At 45.4% G+C, this 19208-nt stretch overlaps 1 protein-coding gene across 7 annotated transcripts in view; it reads right to left on the reverse strand.

The window, feature by feature from the left end:
- Positions 1 to 19208, reverse strand: part of CYP4F22 (cytochrome P450 family 4 subfamily F member 22) — a 234995-nt gene that overhangs the window by 75560 nt on the left and 140227 nt on the right. For all 7 annotated transcript variants that reach the window (XM_069230348.1, XM_069230349.1, XM_069230345.1 and 4 more), the window contains exons 4-5: positions 7508 to 7561; positions 6966 to 7093 (exon numbers count right to left, since the gene is read on the reverse strand). In XM_069230348.1, coding sequence (XP_069086449.1) covers positions 6966 to 7093; positions 7508 to 7561 — 182 coding nt within the window. The remainder of the gene's footprint in view (positions 1 to 6965; positions 7094 to 7507; positions 7562 to 19208) is intronic.

Raw genomic sequence — 19208 nt, forward strand, 5'->3', positions numbered from 1 at the left:
AAATGGACTGGTGGAGAGATTTAACAAAACTCTCAAAGGCATGATTATGGGACTCCCTGAAAAACTCCGCAGGAGATGGGATATCCTTTTACCATGCCTCCTTTTTGCTTACAGGGAGGTACCCCAGAAAGGAGTGGGCTTCAGCCCCTTTGAACTCCTCTTTGGACACCCGGTAAGAGGTCCTCTAACACTTGTTAAGGAGGGTTGGGAACAACCTTTAAAAGCTCCAAAGCAAGACATAGTGGACTATGTACTTGGCCTCAGATCAAGGATGGCTGAGTACATGAAAAAGGCCAGTAAAAACCTTCAGGCCAGCCAAGAGCTCCAAAAGCAATGGCATGACCAGAAGGCTGTTTTGGTTCAGTACCAACCAGGGCAGAAAGTGTGGGTCTTGGAGCCTGTGGCCCCAAGAGCACTCCAAGATAAATGGAGTGGACCCCACACAATTGTTGAGAAAAAGGGTGAAGTCACCTACTTGGTTGACTTAGGCACTGCCAGGAGTCCCCTTAGGGTGCTCCATGTCAATCGCCTGAAACCCTACTATGACAGGGCTGATCTCACCCTGCTCATGGCAACTGATGAGGGACAGGAAGAAGAGAGTGACCCTCTCCCTGATCTCTTCTCTTCCACAGAACAAGATGCTCTAGTGGAAGGTGTAGTTTTGGCTGATTGTCTTACTGCTGAGCAGAAAGACCATTGCATAAATCTCCTGGGTCAGTTTTCTCAACTCTTCTCTACTGTGCCAGGTACCACTTCTTGGTGTGAGCACACTATAGATACTGGAGACAGCTTGCCTGTCAAAAGTAAAATCTATAGGCAGCCTGACCATGTCAGAGACTGCATAAAGCAAGAGGTGCAGAAAATGTTAGAACTGGGAGTGGTTGAGCACTCTGAAAGTCCATGGGCTTCTCCTGTGGTACTTGTACCAAAACCTCATTCCAAAGATGGAAAAAAAGAAATGCGGTTTTGTGTAGACTACAGAGATCTCAACCAGGTAACCAAAACTGATGCTCACCCTATACCCAGGGCAGATGAACTCATAGATACACTGGCATCTGCCAAGTATCTAAGCACTTTTGACTTGACTGCAGGGTATTGGCAGATCAAATTATCAGAAGATGCAAAAGCAAAAACTGCATTTTCAACCATTGGAGGCCATTACCAATTTACAGTAATGCCTTTTGGATTGAAAAATGCACCTGCCACTCTTCAGAGGTTGGTGAATACAGTCCTGCAAGGGCTGGAAGCTTTTAGTGCAGCATATCTGGACGATATAGCTGTCTTTAGCTCCAGTTGGGATGATCACCTGGTCCACCTATGGAAAGTTTTGGAGGCCCTGCAAAAGGCAGGCCTCACTATCAAGGCTTCAAAGTGCCAGATAGGGCAGGGGAAGGTGGTTTATCTGGGACACCTTGTTGGTGGGGAACAGATTGCACCACTTCAGGGGAAAATCCAAACTATTATAGATTGGGTTCCCCCTACTACCCAGACCCAGGTGAGAGCCTTTTTAGGCCTCACTGGGTATTACAGGAGGTTCATTAAGAACTATGGCTCCATTGCAGCCCCTCTTAATGACCTCACATCCAAGAAAATGCCTAAGAAGGTATTGTGGACAGCTAGCTGTCAGAAAGCTTTTGAGGAGCTGAAGCAGGCCATGTGCTCTGCACCTGTCCTGAAAAGCCCTTGTTACTCTAAAAAATTATATGTCCAAACTGATGCATCTGAATTAGGAGTAGGGGCAGTCCTATCACAACTTAATTCTGAGGGCCAGGATCAACCTGTTGCTTTTATTAGTAGGAGGTTGACCCCTAGAGAAAAGCATTGGTCTGCCATAGAGAGGGAGGCCTTTGCTGTGGTCTGGGCACTGAAGACGTTGAGGCCATACCTGTTTGGCTAAAACAAATGAAAGGTGAAAATCCTAAATTATTGAGGTGGTCCATATCCCTACAGGGAATGGACTATACAGTGGAACATAGACCTGGGAGTAGCCACTCCAATGCAGATGGACTCTCCAGATATTTCCACTTAGACAATGAAGACTCATCAGGTCATGGCTAGTCTTATTGTCCTTCGTTTGGGGGGGGGGGGGGGGGGTGTAGGAAAGTACCATCTTGCCTGGCATGTTACCCCCATTTTTCACTGTATATATGTTGTTTTAGTTGTATGTGTCACTGGGACCCTGCCAGCCAGGGCCCCAGTGCTCATAAGTGTGCCTGAATGTGTTACCTGTGTTATGACTAACTGTCTCACTGAGGCTCTGCTAATCAGAACCTCAGTGGTTATGCTCTCTCATTTCTTTCAAATTGTCACTAACAGGCTAGTGACCAATTTTACCAATTTACATTGGCTGACTGGAACACCCTTATAATTCCCTAGTATGTGGTACTGAGGTACCCAGGGTATTGGGGTTCCAGGAGATCCCTATGGGCTGCAGCATTTCTTTTGCCACCCATAGGGAGCTCTGACAATTCTTACACAGGCCTGCCACTGCAGCCTGAGTGAAATAACGTCCACGTTATTTCACAGCCATTTTACACTGCACTTAAGTAACTTATAAGTCACCTATATGTCTAACCTTTACCTGGTAAAGGTTGGGTGCTAAGTTACTTAGTGTGTGGGCACCCTGGCACTAGCCAAGGTGCCCCCACATTGTTCAGGGCCAATTCCCCGGACTTTGTGAGTGCGGGGACACCATTACACGCGTGCACTACATATAGGTCACTACCTATATGTAGCTTCACAATGGTAACTCCGAATATGGCCATGTAACATGTCTATGATCATGGAATTGCCCCCTCTATGCCATCCTGGCATAGTTGGCACAATCCCATGATCCCACAGGTCTGTAGCTCAGACCTGGGTACTGCCAAACTGCCTTTCCCGGGGTTTCACTGCAGCTGCTGCTGCCAACCCCTCAGACAGGTTTCTGCCCTCCTGGGGTCCAGCCAGGCTTGGCCCAGGATGGCAGAACAAAGAACTTCCTCTGAGAGAGGGTGTTACACCCTCTCCCTTTGGAAAATGGTGTGAAGGCAGGGGAGGAGTAGCCTCCCCCAGCCTCTGGAAATGCTTTCATGGGCACAGATGGTGCCCATTTCTGCATAAGCCAGTCTACACCGGTTCAGGGACCCCTTAGCCCTGCTCTGGCACGAAACTGGACAAAGGAAAGGGGAGTGACCACTCCCCTGACCTGCACCTCCCCTGGGAGGTGCCCAGAGCTCCTCCAGTGTGCTCCAGACCTCTGCCATCTTGGAAACAGAGGTGCTGCTGGCACACTGGACTGCTCTGAGTGGCCAGGGCCAGCAGGTGACGTCAGAGACACCCTTCTGATAGGCTCCTTCAGGTGTTGCTAGCCTATCCTCTCTCCTAGGTAGCCAAACCCTCTTTTCTGGCTATTTAGGGTCTCTGCTTTGGGGAATTCCTTAGATAACGAATGCAAGAGCTCATCCGAGTTCCTCTGCATCTCTCTCTTCACCTTCTGCCAAGGAATCGACTGCTGACCGCGCTGGAAGCCTGCAAGACTGCAACAAAGTAGCAAAGACGACTACTGCAACTCTGTAACGCTGATCCAGCCGCCTTCTCGACTGCTTTCCTGGTGGTGCATGCTGTGGGGGTAATCTGCCTCCTCTCTGCACTAGAAGCTCCGAAGAAATCTCCCGTGGGTCGACGGAATCGTCCCCCTGCAACCGCAGGCACCAAAGAACTGCATCACCGGTACCCTGGGTCTCCTCTCAGCACGACGAGCGAGGTCCCTTGAATCCAGCAACTCTGTCCAAGTGACTCCCACAGTCCAGTGACTCTTCAGTCCAAGTTTGGTGGAGGTAAGTCCTTGCCTCCCCACGCCAGACTGCATTGCTGGGAACTGCGACTTTTGCAGCTACCCCGGCCTCCGTGCACTTCCGGCGGAAATCCTTTGTGCACAGTCCAGCCTGGGTTCACGGCACTCTAACCTGCATTGCACGACCTCCTAAGTTGTCCTCCGGCGGCGTGGGACTCCTTTGTGTAACTTCGGGTGAGCACCGTTTCACTCTACTTCATAGTGCCTGTTCCGGCACTTCTGCGGGTGCTGCCTGCTTCTGAGAGGGCTCCTTGTCTTGCTCGACGCCCCCTCTGTCCCCAGACGCAATTGGCGACATCCTGGTCCCTCCTGGGCCACAGCAGCATCCAAAAACCCTAACCGCACGATTTGCAGCTAGCAAGGCTTGTTGGCGGTCTTTCTTCAGGAAAACACTTCTGCACGACTCTCCACGGCGTGGGGGATCTATTCTCCAAAGGGGAAGTCTCTAGCCCTTGTCGTTCCTGCAGAACCTTCAGCTTCTACTGTCCAGTAGCAGCTTCTTTGCATCCACAGCTGGCATTTCCTGGGCATCTGCCCATCTCCGACTTGCTTGTGACTTTTGGACTTGGTCCCCTTGTTCCACAGGTACCCTCGACTGGAAATCCATCATTGTTGCATTGCTGGTTTGTGTCTTTCCTGCAGAATTCCCCTATCACGACTTCTATGTCCTTTGGGGAACTTTAGTGCATTTTGCACTCACTTTTCAGGGTCTTGGGGTGGGCTATTTTTCTAACCCTTACTATTTTCTAATAGTCCCAGTGACCCTCTACAAGGTCACATAGGTTTGGGGTCCATTCGTGGTTCGCATTCCACTTTTGGAGTATATGGTTTGTGTTGCCCCTATCCCTATGTGTCCCCATTGCATCCTATTGTAACTATACATTGTTTGCACTGTTTTCTAATACTATTACTGCATATTTTGGTATTGTGTACATATATCTTGTGTATATTTGCTATCCTCATACTGAGGGTACTCAGAGATACTTTTGGCATATTGTCATAAAAATAAAGTACCTTTATTTTTAGTATATCTGTGTATTGTGTTTTCTTATGATATTGTGCATATGACACTTGTGGTACTGTAGGAGCTTCACTCGTCTCCTAGTTCAGCCTAAGCTGCTCTGCTAAGCTACCATTATCTATCAGCCTATGCTGCTAGACACCCCTATACACTAATAAGGGATACCTGGGACTGGTGCAAGGTGTAAGTACCCCTTGGTACTCACTACAAGCCAGTCCAGCCTCCTACAGGGGGGGCACGAACTCCCTTAGAAAAATGCAACTGCAGCCTGTATTTTAATATATCTTAGTGTTAAGGCACCTGCTGTAAAGATCTTTATGCATCCAGCACGTTTCATGATATACTAGTGGTAAGATAACTATAGTGGTTAATGCGCCAGCTGTACAAATCTATGGGCAAACTGGTTAAAATAATCACTCCCCAGCTAATGTGCCTACTGCAACGCACAGCGTGCAACATGCAGGTCACAGTTTTGTATTTATGTAAGGTAGTAAGGCATAAGTCTGTAACCAGGGTTTTTCACATCCCTTCATTGTTCGGGGGTTGTTATAACTTGGTCCATTAGACAGTAATAAACACATACTAGGGGATATTCTAAATTGTTATTCATGTAATTACACACAATGACAGATAAACATTAAAGATAAACCATACACTTTTACAGGACATGCACAAATCTACACCAGCTACGCAGAGAGTTTGAAGGAAAAGCACCTTCAAGTTTCAGTTTCACTCTTAGCAACTTGTGGTGTGACTCGCTGAGCACCTTTGTTGGCTCTGCTGTGTGTCTGTGGGAGTCTGTGTGAGTCTGTGTGAGTCTGAAGAAAGGTGTTAGTTTCCAGCTGTGATGCCCTGACCTTTAACCACTCAAAACCAGTGCTAACTTGTGAAAGAATGAGTGTCAGTGCTCACAACTCTGCTCAGCAGCATGTAGCCAGTGCACCAAATACCTTGGCTACATAGTCCTACATCCATCTCATACTCCTTTAATCCACTTCTAGACACTCCCTGCCCGCTTATCTCACTCTTGCATGGTCCGTGTTCTTCCTTTGTGGCGTATTTTCCTGTTTTTCTCTTTCTTTCCATTCTGTGTGTTTTCCCCTCCCTTGCTCTCTTAAATATCTGATCCAGAAAGATAAGTGACGGTCCCCAAAAATGAGTGCCCGTGGCCCTAATTTTCGGCTCAGATTAAGCCCTGGTTCATGTAGGTCAGACTAGGACTAAAGGAGCTGGAGATGGCCCTTTTACTGAGGCATTTGTGGCCTTCTGAGCCGGAGAGGAAAGTAGAACCCCCATCACCTTCTGCAGACTGTACACTGACAGTGCAAGCGTACCTCTGGAAGTAGGGGTTGAGTACCATTTTAAGCGCTAGTTCCAGTACCAAAGCTACTGATATCAGTACTTCTGTTTTTTTACTGTTATTCATAACAATACAGTTCATTCAATCAGTATCACTACTAACACAAGTACTTAATCTGCTCTGTACCACTGAGAGCGCTTTTCCTAGTGCTACAACCAGCACAGGCACTAACCATGCCACTACCTGTGCGGATAACACACCTGGTGCCACATCTAGTTCTACAGATTAATACTTCTAAGACCTCGGTGCTGCTGGTGCCACCAGTGTTGTCCCAGTGTTATCTTTAGCGGTTCTACCATTGAATCAACACAAGACACCCCCAGATACCACCACAACGTTCAGTTGTTCTTTTTGGTGCCATTTTAACCTTGAACTTGAAGAGTTGATGCAATACCGCTTACCCATCATCCCTCAGCAGAGGTGCTTCCTCAGCAGTTTATGAATCAATGCTGCAGGTTTTCACTGGATTTACCACAGTAGAAGTTGATGAATGTTGTGAATGTCATCAGTGCTCTGAAGATTGCCGGGTGTGTACTCACATGCATGACATCTGATACTATTCATGCTTATTGTATCTAAGGCATGTGTGTGTACAGATGTCCTTGATGTGTACACTGTATCTCAGGCAGTGTGTACAGATATTGATTTCTGATTGGCAGTTGGTTACCCACATGGTTTACATTTTTACCTTCATGGAAGATTGGCAGGTGTACCCTCGTATGTATGATGTTTGACAGTTGTCTACTTACATGCATGATGTCTGCACTCTGATTGAAGATTTCCACATAGTGCTTTAGGATGTCAAAGTGAAAGGCGGGAGTCAGGAGGCGGCGGTGCTGTCCCCATTTTTCACCCTTACTAAGTAGTAAACCATCACCTGGGACAGAAACATAATTAAAAGGTTAGAGAGGCCTGTGTAAACTGTCAACTACTCACCAAGTATAAACAGGACAAACGTGTCCAAAGTGTTGTTTCTAAGGGCCAAAAGGCAGACAAGTGAAGAGCACAGCATATACATTATATGTGTACAGCTAAGACCCCCATCTCTGGCAGTGTCCATTCCACAGCCATTTTCAGAATCTCATCTTAAACCTCAGTGGTTTTTATTTCCAGATATGTTAAAAAGCTCAAGCAGACCTACCTCCTTAAATCCTCAGAACAGTAAAATGTGACACGTTACCCCACTGCTAGGTTTGGACATCATAAACAAGTTAAGAAACCTAGGTTGGGGGTCAGGACACTCGTCAAGCAAGGAGGTTCAAGTCAGCATTTTTGGAAGGAGCCAACTTACCCAACCAAGGTCTCAAGAAGCCATAGAAGAGCTCATCCTTGGGAGCGATAGCAGCTGTGGAGGAAGCAGAGATAAAATTTGATATCATATAGTCCTCACCCCACACACCTGAACATCTGGTGACAAATTCCTGAGCGGCCACCACACACATCCAAATGCTGCATTCTAACAGTACACATTTTTCAAACATCTGACAGCAGCCAAAAGCAGGAATCAACAGGACCAAGCAAACATTTGCATTTGGGCAGCAGAAGATTCATGCCAAACACAACAAGCTCAGCGACTTTCAGAGCACCAAACCCACAAGCTTACACACAACCTCTTCCATGCCACGGCAGCTGCAGACAGAGTAGGGAGGACTTCATGTGATCACTGGCGATGCAGCAGGATCTAGTAAATAATCTGTGGTATCCAGTTATCCTAGCCTGTACAAAACTCAATCACTTTCTTTGGCCTAGAAATCCAGACAATCTAAGTACTTGTCACCTAGCAAGATGGGGAACAACTCCTTCAGTGTCTCTGCTTGGTCTGCTGTGTTCTTTCCACTGGTGAGCCCGGCTCAACACATTACTTGGAAAAGTGGATAACAGACTAAGTCTGGTCATTGGCAAGGGGTAATGGCTACATGCAAATGAGCGAAGAAATGTATCGTTGCATCCACCCGTATTAGAGATGTGGGTGCAATGGCAAGCAAGCCATTTGGAGGTGTACAGGTTGATTACCTCTTGGGAGGGGGTGATGGAGGTCTCAGGAAAGCCATTTCATCTCCCCATGCATGTCAGTGCAGTCAGACATTGCAGCTATAACTGGGCGGGGGTCGTTTTCCCTGATTTGCTGCAGAAAACAATTTTCCAGCAATTACACACACACTATCTCTGCCTGTTCTATGAACACTCAATTAAGGGAGTGCCTTGATTTAGACATGGTAAGTATGCCCAAGCAATAATACAGACTTATATGTTATTGAACACATGTCCCTTTAGAATTTTGAAATTGAGAAAGGCACTTTATGAAACAAAGTAAAATTCTGAAATCTAAAACCTGGTACAGAGGCATCAAAGAGGGGAGTCACTCAAACTTTTTCTTTTCATTTGACTGCACAATTTTAAGGTTTAATACATCTCAATACCTAAAGTGAGAGTCAGGAATCTGTAGAACAACTGTTCTGTTATTTGTTTAATGTATATCACATACGTTACTATATCTTGAAACTTTCACGCAGATAGGTGTCTCTCTGCAATGAAATTCTGTCTTTCTTCTCTAGAGCCTTCCAGCTGATCTCTTCTCAAAACTCACCAGGCCCTTTCGACCCAATGCAACCTGTAAAACCTGTATGGAGACTGTTCGGTGAAGGTGCTGTAAGCAACATTAAGGGCCTGATTTAGAGTTTGGTGGACAGGGCTATTGGTCTCTGATGCGACACAGTATCCTGTCTGCCAAACCCTCACTTCACCCACCCTATTTTGAGTTGGGCGGACCTGCAGGTTTACACGATGGAGTAAAATTTACACAGTCGGTATGAACCATCCTCGATGGCCAAATGTAGTACGGGCCATCAGATGCAACCCATCCAACCCTTCACCCTAATTAGAGTGGGCAGTTGGGTGGCTTTTTTTTACTGGTTATCACTGTCACCATCAGGAATATATGGTAGTGAGGGACAGTAAAAATAATAAATTAAAAAATTAAAAAAACACAATGGCCGCCCGCTACCCCCTCATTACGGTAGAAAACGCCAATGTTGTTGGGATGATTAGTTTTTTCTTTTCTAACAAACTCCCGCTTTGGGAATTACTTTTTGAAAAATAAAAACACTTTTAGAAGGTTGGTGTGAGCGTCCGACACCAATGATGGATGCACACTAAACTTAAAAATAAAAAAAATAAAAATGTAACCGCAGTGCCAGCAGTTCATACAAATCTGTGGAGTTCACTGCTGGGCTAGCAGTGAATTCTAAAATTGGCGGGCAGAGTAAAGACAGTGTTGTAGACGTAAAGTCTTCTGCAACCCACACAGCCTTTACTCGGTCTGCCAACCTCTATATCAGGCACTAACTATGCTACACTGTCACAGTATTACTCAAACCTAACTCCATAGAATGTAAAATCATCATATATATTTATATATTCACATTTCTAACTACATACACAGGGGGTAGATTCACAAAGGTTTTCACCAGAACATTTCTAGAGATGCACAATTTTGCACTACTTTATTGTTAATGGAGTGTAGAAGAGAACAACTAGGCGTTATTCAAGTTGTGGATGTTTGGAGATGTATTGCCTGGTTAGCAAGTTCGGTGTCATCGATCAGTCCTAAATTCCTAGGACAGATCTTATGATATTCGCATTTCAGCCAATTTACAAAAACATTAACAAGTATGGGAATCAGTACCGAGGGAATACTCTTGTGTACTCTTACATGTCTTTGTAAATTGTGCCTGAAATGCCCAACTCTCATTCCGTAAAAGTCCAAATAGGGCACCATGCTTTCTATTTGTACTAATTGTATATGAGTATTCCCTGAATATTTACATTTTAGATGTTTTGCGTCAATTCACAAGGACATGTAAGAGTACATACAACAGTAGTATAGAAGTAATATTTTGCGTACTACAGAGTACATTTCTGAATATGCCCCTCTATTTTCACCCTTCAGTCACTTGTACATGTCCTGCATGCTCTTAGTGGTTTAACCACTTTACCTCAGCCTGAGGAACATAAGGTTTGTTGACATTGCCAGAACAGTTTACCCAACATCACACTGAACCACAGTGATCCATTCGTAACCTAGACATACTAGGATAGAGCTGCAGCACACATTATGGCTGCCATGCACATCTGTAGCTGTCATTGGAATGACTTTGGGTGGTAAGTTATGTGATTCTACAAGTCAGAATGTTAACAAAAGACTATACAAGCCACCCTGAAGGAGGATGAAGAAATGCTAAATCCAAAATCAATCCACATATTTTAGTATATATTTAATAGATCATTTAAGAATCGTAGACTAAGATGGTTCCATGCATATGCTTTTGAAGTTGCAAAGACTTTAGCACAAAACAAACACAAAATATTTTTTTCACTTTTCTGCATACGCAAAAGGGAGTAGAGAAGCAGGTATTCCTTGAGCTTGTGGGGCAGCAACCAAATTCTATTAACATGGCTTGACAATTTGAATTATTCTGATGTTAGCATAGTGAAATATTTTAACTAGTTTCACTAGCACACACCACAGCCACAGCACGTGAAGCAGCAGGGCAAGCTTTTTAGCACAAATAACTGCTAGAGGACAGGTGAAGGCAGCAGAAGTACAAGGTTCCCATAGATATAGTCCAAATACATAAAGAGTGGTACCTGTGCATGCTTACACCAATCTCACGCACCAAAGACGAGGAGAAGCATGTGCAGCAACAGTGCAGAATAATGGCACAGGCAGTAGCAGTGCTGTGCGTGGCTGCCTTCTACACAGACACCATCGTAAAATGGTCACCTTCTACAACAACTTGTACATTAATTTTTGACCTGACATTCATATGATTGCCGGCTTAAAAATAGAGCAATGTTGGGGCCAGGCCACCAGTTAATATATGTTGTCTCGGGAGGTACCCATTTTAGGGCCAGGCACAGAAGTGCGCAGACAAGTTGTTAACAGTATAGAGATTAGTTGCATGGCGGGGCATCACTCGACACAGTAGGCTGCATAGGGGCAACTTAATACATCACTGGCATGGATTTGGATTATAGATGATTAGACCGAGCACTCTTTTGCATGATGGAGACGGGTTGTATATTGTCCTTATCGTGCTCTCCTCATTCCGCACTGCAAAACGTCTTCTAAGTACAATGGCTGCAACATTAACTAGAAAACAAAGAGATTGACTCCCCGAATTGCGGCTGTTTTCACCTGAATTCTGTGCCACCTTGATGGAGATTTCAAAGTCTTTGAACCAGGACTTGGTCCTCGTTTGTCACCAGTGTCAGAAGACGTCCGCTAATGAACAGAAAACTTTGGAGGAGTGACCCCACCACCATCAAGGTGGCAATGATCATGGTATGTACAACACAGGGGGGGTGTTGACAGAGTTGAGAGCAGGTCGGCACTGGGAATGTAGTAACTGAGGAAAGGAGGTATAGATAATGTTGAATTCCACGCCTGAAACAGCAGATAGGCGTCAGATTGCTGATGTGGCCTCTTCCTAACCCCTCCCTACTAGCCCCCATTCCAACTGCCCCATCAGCAGGGCTGCAGTGAGAGCTGGGTTTGTGACGACATTTGAGTCATGACCAGTGGGTTAACTGCAATGAAAAAATCCACAAGAGGTGCACCTCCAAGAGAGAGGGTCTCAACCTTTCAAGGGTCCTACACCTTTGGAAAATTACTTTAATAAATACAGATCTGTGGCTGGTGCTACAGGTCTGTCCAACTCTGCAACTCACGACCCTCCTATTCTCTTACTTCAAGGAGTCATAGGCTACCGAATTTAAAAGTTGTGTAGTTGCACTTTGAGGATAAACTGGAAAATCTAGAAAATGTCAGGAGAGCCACCAAAATAGGCATGTTTGTTTAGTCAGTGGAGGGGACTAGGACAGCCATGGAGATATCTGTACAGACCTTTTTAGCTGAAGCAATGTATTTTCAACAAAGCAATCAGTCTGTGGTAGTGAAGCAGGTGGTGAGAAGACCAACCGGTGGTAAATAATCCAAGGATGCTGGACAAGCAGTTGTGGCTCGCGGGAGGGAGGTGGGGTGGGGTGGGGTGGCACTTGGGGCAACCAAAAAAATAAAATAAATAAAAATTACCCATTTTGCCGGGCACCGCTCCTCAGCTGCAGGCACAGGCTCTCAGCCTGCCCTCTGCCCAATCCTAACACTGCTGGCAGCATGAAAGCAGCGGTAGGATTGGACGGAAAGCCCAGGCTGGGCAATCCTAGGCAGAGTGGGAGTCTGTTCTCTCAAATCCGGCACTGCGTTGCTGGGTTGGACAGAGCCTATCACGCATGTATGTTTGGCTGGCCCAAGATGGCCAGGTAAACCTACATGTGCACTGAGGTGGGAGTGCTGTGCACCCCCCCCTCCCCCACCATCACTCCTGTGGCACCACACCTTTTGCAGTAAAAACATAAAACACAGTTTATTATGTTTTTACTGTAAAGGTTTTGCAGCTGCTGCTGCTGGCGGGGGGAAAGGGACACTCCTCCATAGAGGAGGAGCTGCCCATGTGGAGAAGGGACAGTGTTGGTGACCTTTGAGGAACAGTCTCAACATGACCAAGTGCTGTAGTATCCTACAAAACAAAGGATGGCGATAAATTTGTGGAGCCGATTGTTTTTCAAAGATACTATGAAAAGCAGAACAGAAATTCGGGAAAGAGTTTGTCAGCCTAGGAGCACAAACCAGCGGACGGTATCTCTCATGTCCGAGTTGTAATAGGAGGAGAAACTTCAATGTTCTCAAGTTGAAGCGGCAACAACTTACTTCGAGGAAGCAACAAGAATTCCACAGACGAATGCTAATCAGATTTGATGCTTTTTGATCCTGGCTCACTGTGGGTTTCCCGCATGCATGGTACCTATTCTTGTTGGACCGGATTCTGTTGAGCCATACAAGGTTTGCCACATTTATTCACCGGTCTACTCCACTGTACACATCATGCTCCTAAGGACCCCTCAAAAGTGAAGAAACATTGACGTCTGCTGCAGAATCCCTACAAATACATTCATATCCTGCACATCAGGACCACGAGTGAACTATGGATAGGCAGAGGCTGTGAGGGCCAAAGGGAGTATCTTTAGGGTGGGGGTTTGAAGCATATAAGGAGCAGGGTTGGCTTTAGCATTGCCGGTGACTCTTTTGACAATCTTTGTTCGCCTCCCCCCTCCCACCCCTTTGACTTAATTCTCCTTGGATGCCCCCACTACCGCTCTCCAACGATGCCCATCTTCTCTCCATATCCCTTCTCACATGAATTTCTTTTATAGCGCTACTTATACCAATATACGGTCTCACAGCACTTTATATCACACTGACTATACAGAGACAATAAATCATACAAGTGTGTAAATTAAATTACAGGAAATATTATGTAAAACAATGTGGACAAGGTGTTGGAGCCCTATGTCATTCACATTGGTAGGCTGTATATTTTGAGAGTGCTCTGACTTGAGAAGCACAAAGTCAGGATTGAAAACATAACCTAGTGGTTTAGGATTAGCTTCACTAATAAGAATGTGTTTCTGCCCAAACAGAGCCTTTGAGCAACAAAAGACAGGGGGAAAACATACGTTTCTAAATCTATACAATTCAGTTTTTCATGCAGCTTTTTGAGAACAGTTCCTAGCTCACTGCTATATTAAATGGACTGTAACTTAAAAACTGAAAGTTACAAAAGCAGTAACCCATTTAGATATCTGCATTAAATACAATTCTGTGTTCTGCATATTACACGCGCTTTGCAGCAGGCACATTAACCCACTGTGTTACTTAATGATGAGTCAAACCTTCCAGTAGATACAACTCCGATCTCTCCAGCATGTGCATTTATCACTAGTTATCTTGACATTTTTATTACTGCGTGGAAATTGTTGGGCACACAAGGAACTCCCCAGCAAGTGCTTTTAATTCTGTAAGATATTTAAAAATGAAGCGTCCATCCAGCTCTGCGTGCAGTGCATTGGCACCAGTCGCAGCACCCTAAAGTCGGCCTTGATGAGGGATGGAATCCCCCCCAACAAGTAATTAATTCCTTAGTCGGGTCGCACCCTCGTGTCAACCCTGTGAGGGTCTGGTCTGTCGTCATGTATTGACTTCAATGATAGGAGGTGTGAGACTACATCCTAGTGTGTGTGACATGTACATAGTGACAAGGGTTGCTGGTGAAGTTATTATTGCATCCTGGTTTAGAGGGTTCCTCTGTTACCCAAGCTGCTTGCCAGAATGGTTGCAGTGATCCGACATCTGAGCTGCACACCCCTTCAGCAATCTTCACTGTGGTGCTCAGTCAGAACTCAGAGCACTGCTACAGCCTCCACCTAGCAGAGGGCTCGCTCTCTGTCCCCCGCAGAAGCTTAGGCTCCACACGTACATATTAAAAAGAAGCATTGGCAAAATCAATAGGTCTCACCTTTTAAGCTACTGGCGTTACCAATGCTTTCAAAAACCAACATTGCCAATGCTGGGCAAAAAAAAGGCACAATAACGCAGCTGGAAGTGGTGGCCACATCTTTCCGAAGTCACATGCCTGCATGAGAACGTACGTACATGCATACCACCCCTCCCGTGCCCTCGCCTACAGAATGACGCAGACACTATTTTCTTTTTTATGGCTGCTTTTTTGGTGTGTTGGTATGTATCTGGGCTTTTTAACAACGCCCCGTACTTGACACGGAGCAACTCGGCAGGCTCTTCGTAGCGGTCTTTATGTCGAACAGAGTGGGGCAGGTAGGAAGGGAATCTGAATGAATGTCGGTATGACAAGAAACAGGGAGGGAGGGGGATAAGTTAAATAATTATTAAAAAAATAAAATAAAATAAAAAGACTCGATCCATTTCAGCTGTCCTGCTGCAAAGTTCAGGAGGCTAAAAACTTTATCACTACCACCAACTGGAGTAAAACGGCTAAAGTAGTGTCCAATCATTGCTGCAGAGGCACGTTTGGACTGAAGAGCCAATTAACACTTTGGAAAGCAGTTACGAGCACTCGGATTGGCTGAGGTGCTGATGATTCTCCAGTTCTAGGTCATCTTACACATACACATTACACGTCCATCGCACTTCCAAATGACTCACAGAATCTATTTAGCCCTGGGATTGGCTGCTGTAAAAACTGGAAGTACTGAATTTGCAGATTAATTGTGTATTGTGCACGGAAAGACCTCTAGCTTTAAACTGGTGTTGCGCTGGATTTTTGGACACTTGTGCTAATAACTTTTTAGTTTAGCACAGTGTTGAAAAATGGCGAGTAGGAGCCCAGTCTGTGAGAAAGAATCCTAAGAAGATAAGAAAGAGGGAGAGAGTGAGTGGGGATACGTTAAATAAACAAGCACTGGCAAAGCCAGAAGGTATTGCCCTTGCGAGACCTATTGGTATGGTCAAGGTTTTTTTTAAAGATGTTGCAGAACAGCACAGGCTACTGCGCAACATGACTGAAAGTAACTAAAAAAAAAAGCGATGTGATGTGGTCAGCATTGACTGTGTCATAGTGCTTTTTTTGTTTATTTTAAATCATGTTGCACAGCAGGCTGAGCAATGGATGCGGTGGGGGGAGATGAGGAAGCACCAGGGAGAAAGTTAGAGGGGCAAGTGTTTGCCGTGAGAAGCATCATTTGAGGAAGAAAGCTTTAAAACACATGCACTCCCATGGACTTCTGAAAGTATAAGAAAAATACAGTTCCCTAAATGCGAGCAGTGGATTAAATCAGCTAATTAAAAGGATGGCAAAGAGCCTATGCTCCTGATGAGAAACAAGAAATGGAAGGCAAGCCATCAAATAAGAAGCAAGCAAATAAGAGGGACAATATAGCCCACAAATGCTAAGCAATGGGTGGGCTTTAAGGCGATGCAAGTTTTTGGTACGGTCCACACAACATCTTTTGCAATCAGACTGCTAAAAGCTGTACGATAGGCGAGATGTCAAAATATGTTAAAGCTGCATCCTTCTAAATTCTATTATTCTTAACAAGATTCGATGTAGCCTGCTTTTTCAAAGGCTCTCCCTGATGTGCAACCTTCCTATCCTTGCACAGTGTGACATTGAACCACATTGCCTGTGTGGTGGTGCCAGATCTGTGATAATCTCAGCACTGAATGCTCTGTGAAGATCCCACCTCGAGACAGGTACTCGTTTACCCTGAATATCGTATTTAAAGAATCTGTTTTTAAAGTAGCACTCCTCATTCCACGTTGGCCTTCTGAATAATCAGAGTTACTGGTGCTAACATTGGCGGTTAATGTACTTGCTTGTTAGTTCTGTTTGTAATTTCTGGGCACAGGTTTGAATCCTCAAACTATCTTACGAAAGTTAATGCGTCTGTTCGAGGTCAAGAACGCCAACCCACAGATTTATGTTCTACGTAACATTGCTTGGTGGGTTGTTGCAGAGAACTTGTGTAACCTGTGCATCACAAATAACAACCATGGTAAAATAGCACAGTGAGTTATGCACTAACTGCAATCTCCTGCATGTAACACGCAAGGCATACGTTTGGATCCATGTAGAGTTTTACTCAATATGTAAGTCTTCTAAGGTTTATACCAGTGGCGGCCGCTGCAAACCTCAAGGGAAGGGGGAATTGAGGGTGGGGGAAATAAATAATAAATAAAAAAATGAAAAACAAAAAACGTACCCATTCCGTCGCCTTCCGCGTTGCCCCACTTCTCTTCTGGTGTCCCAGCATCAGCACAGGTTCCTCATCAATCCTGGCATCGCTCACATTCTAAACCTAGCATGAGAGCAGCTTCAAGATTGGTCTGAGTGGCTTGTTCTGCAGCTCAAACAGCGCAATGGAACCTATGCAGTATTTCCAACCCGTCTGTGCAACACAGCCGGGTTGAAGAAACCTAAGTGTGCATGTGTGTTTGGCCATCCTGAGACGGCCGGCCAAACATATGCGCACTTAAGTGCACAGACCCCACTCCCCCTCTCCCCCACCTCCCGTGGCCTAGCCCCACCCCTCCCTGCACTTGCTGCTGGCTGAGCCTGCAGCTGTAAAATAAAATTACGAAATATAGTTTTATTCCAGCTCTTCGCCAGGGGGGCGGCGCTGCTCCGCCATTGCAGAGAAGCTTCTCCCGCTTTATACAAAATCGGTTCAGCTGATTAGTACTGAACACCATTAAGTGTAGAAATTCAGCTTCAACTGCAGCATATATATGGTTATAATTAGTGTGCTAGTGCCTGAAGGTTAGGTTCCTTGCCCAGCCTGCCCTCACTGTTTGTCCATGCAGGTCTAGCCTGCTCTGTGCAGGGATGGGGTTGGGACACCTAATGACACTTCCTTGGTGTTGACAGCAAACATTCCTGATGTTTAGCCAGTCCATCCTTATAGATTCTGCCAGTAGGGTGAGGGTCAGTGTTGAGGCTCTTTTCCAACACTTTATCCTCTTGGATATAGGTTGAGGGGGTGATACTCCTGCCAAGTGTTGCAAATCGAACCAGATCCCCTATTCTCACTTCTGACCTCAGCCTCCACTTGCTTCCTCCATTCACATCTACACAAGGACAGCTCATCTGCTGCGGCGGGGGACAGCTGGTACAGGTCTGGCTTGGACTCAGCAGCTCCAATCTTCCCATCTTAGGTCAACCCCAAGTACACTTCTTATCTTTATATCCCTTCAAGATGTGCTCGTACGGGTAGGGAATTTTGACTTTTCACTTCATGCCTTCTCCACTGCCAGCGGGCAAGAGTAGAAGAGTAAAAAATCCTGCATGTTTGGTTTGGGTGCACCAGCAAGAGTGTGTTTTTAATAAACAATGTGTGTCTATGACTGTGTGCACTTGCAACATCCTGCTTTTAAAAAGTAGTAGGCGGGCTTAGAAGGTTGTAATTACTCTTCTTTCTCAGGTACCTGACTGTCTCCTCCAAGCTGGATCCTTTGCAGCTTTCTGAAAATAGTAGGATACTCCATCTACAGTATTTTAGAAAGGCGTAGCCTACTCCCTGTGTCAGTTGGATTATTACATATGTATGTAAAGGGAAAAAATTATCTGAACAGTAAGACTATATGAGTGGTTACAAAGATCACTGCTGGATTTTGATATGTCCTAGTACTTTGTGCCCATTTCTGGAATTCCTCTCGTAGAGCACTTGACATTGGAGGCGGATGTCTGAGCTATTGGTGGTTACTGGTGGTAGTGTGCACAGCAAGATGCTGATGGTCCTCTTTGGGTTGGTGAGCTTCGAGGATCTTGCTGAGGTATGGCAAGCTATTGTCATGGGAGGAAGTTTTCAATCAGTTCTTCTAGCGGGTGACACTATCCTGTAGTTCAAGTCTGGCATCGTTACACCCAAAACAAAGAAAACAAAGCAGATATTTTTATAATGCAGCTTTAATATAAAGGGGAGGTGTGCAAAAATTATTATGCATGTCTGACTGGCACACTTTTGTTTACCAATAAAACCACACAAAACACTGTAGACTGTTGCCAGCACACTCCTTCTTGGCCACTAGCCCAATCTGCCTTGGGATTGAATGGTAATTACTACAAATATCACTTGTGACACATTGGGCATAATGTGTTTTCAAAGCCAATAAGCTTAAATATGTGTTAGGTTTTACATTTTGCAAACCCAGGGGTAGGCAAGCTTTGCCTTCCAGTACGAAATAAGGCTTGTGCCAGTGCCTGCTCCCAGTCACTTACACATGCTTTATATCGCTCTTACTGGGGATTCTTTTTGCAGGTCAAGGCAGAGTAGCCAGTGCCTGGAGTCCTAGCCTGGGTCAGGTGGCATCAGCTCCCAGGCATTCAGATTGGCTTCACGATGCTCCCACTTTGGACTTGTCTTTGCTCGAAATCTTGGAGAAGCAGGAGAGTCTTCCCAAGTCTAGTCACACCTTACCGTGGGTAGGGAAGGAGACTCTGACTTAAGCCTGGAGCACTGGCCTGTGTGGCCAGGCCCCAGTCATCCAGGAGAGCTTCACAGAGCTTTCAGTAGTGCATCTTTGACCTGCTCGACTTGGAGCAGCCAGTGTCTGGAGGTTC

Source organism: Pleurodeles waltl, chromosome 4_2 (assembly GCF_031143425.1).
Source record: "Pleurodeles waltl isolate 20211129_DDA chromosome 4_2, aPleWal1.hap1.20221129, whole genome shotgun sequence".
Taxonomy (NCBI): Eukaryota; Metazoa; Chordata; class Amphibia; order Caudata; family Salamandridae; genus Pleurodeles; species Pleurodeles waltl.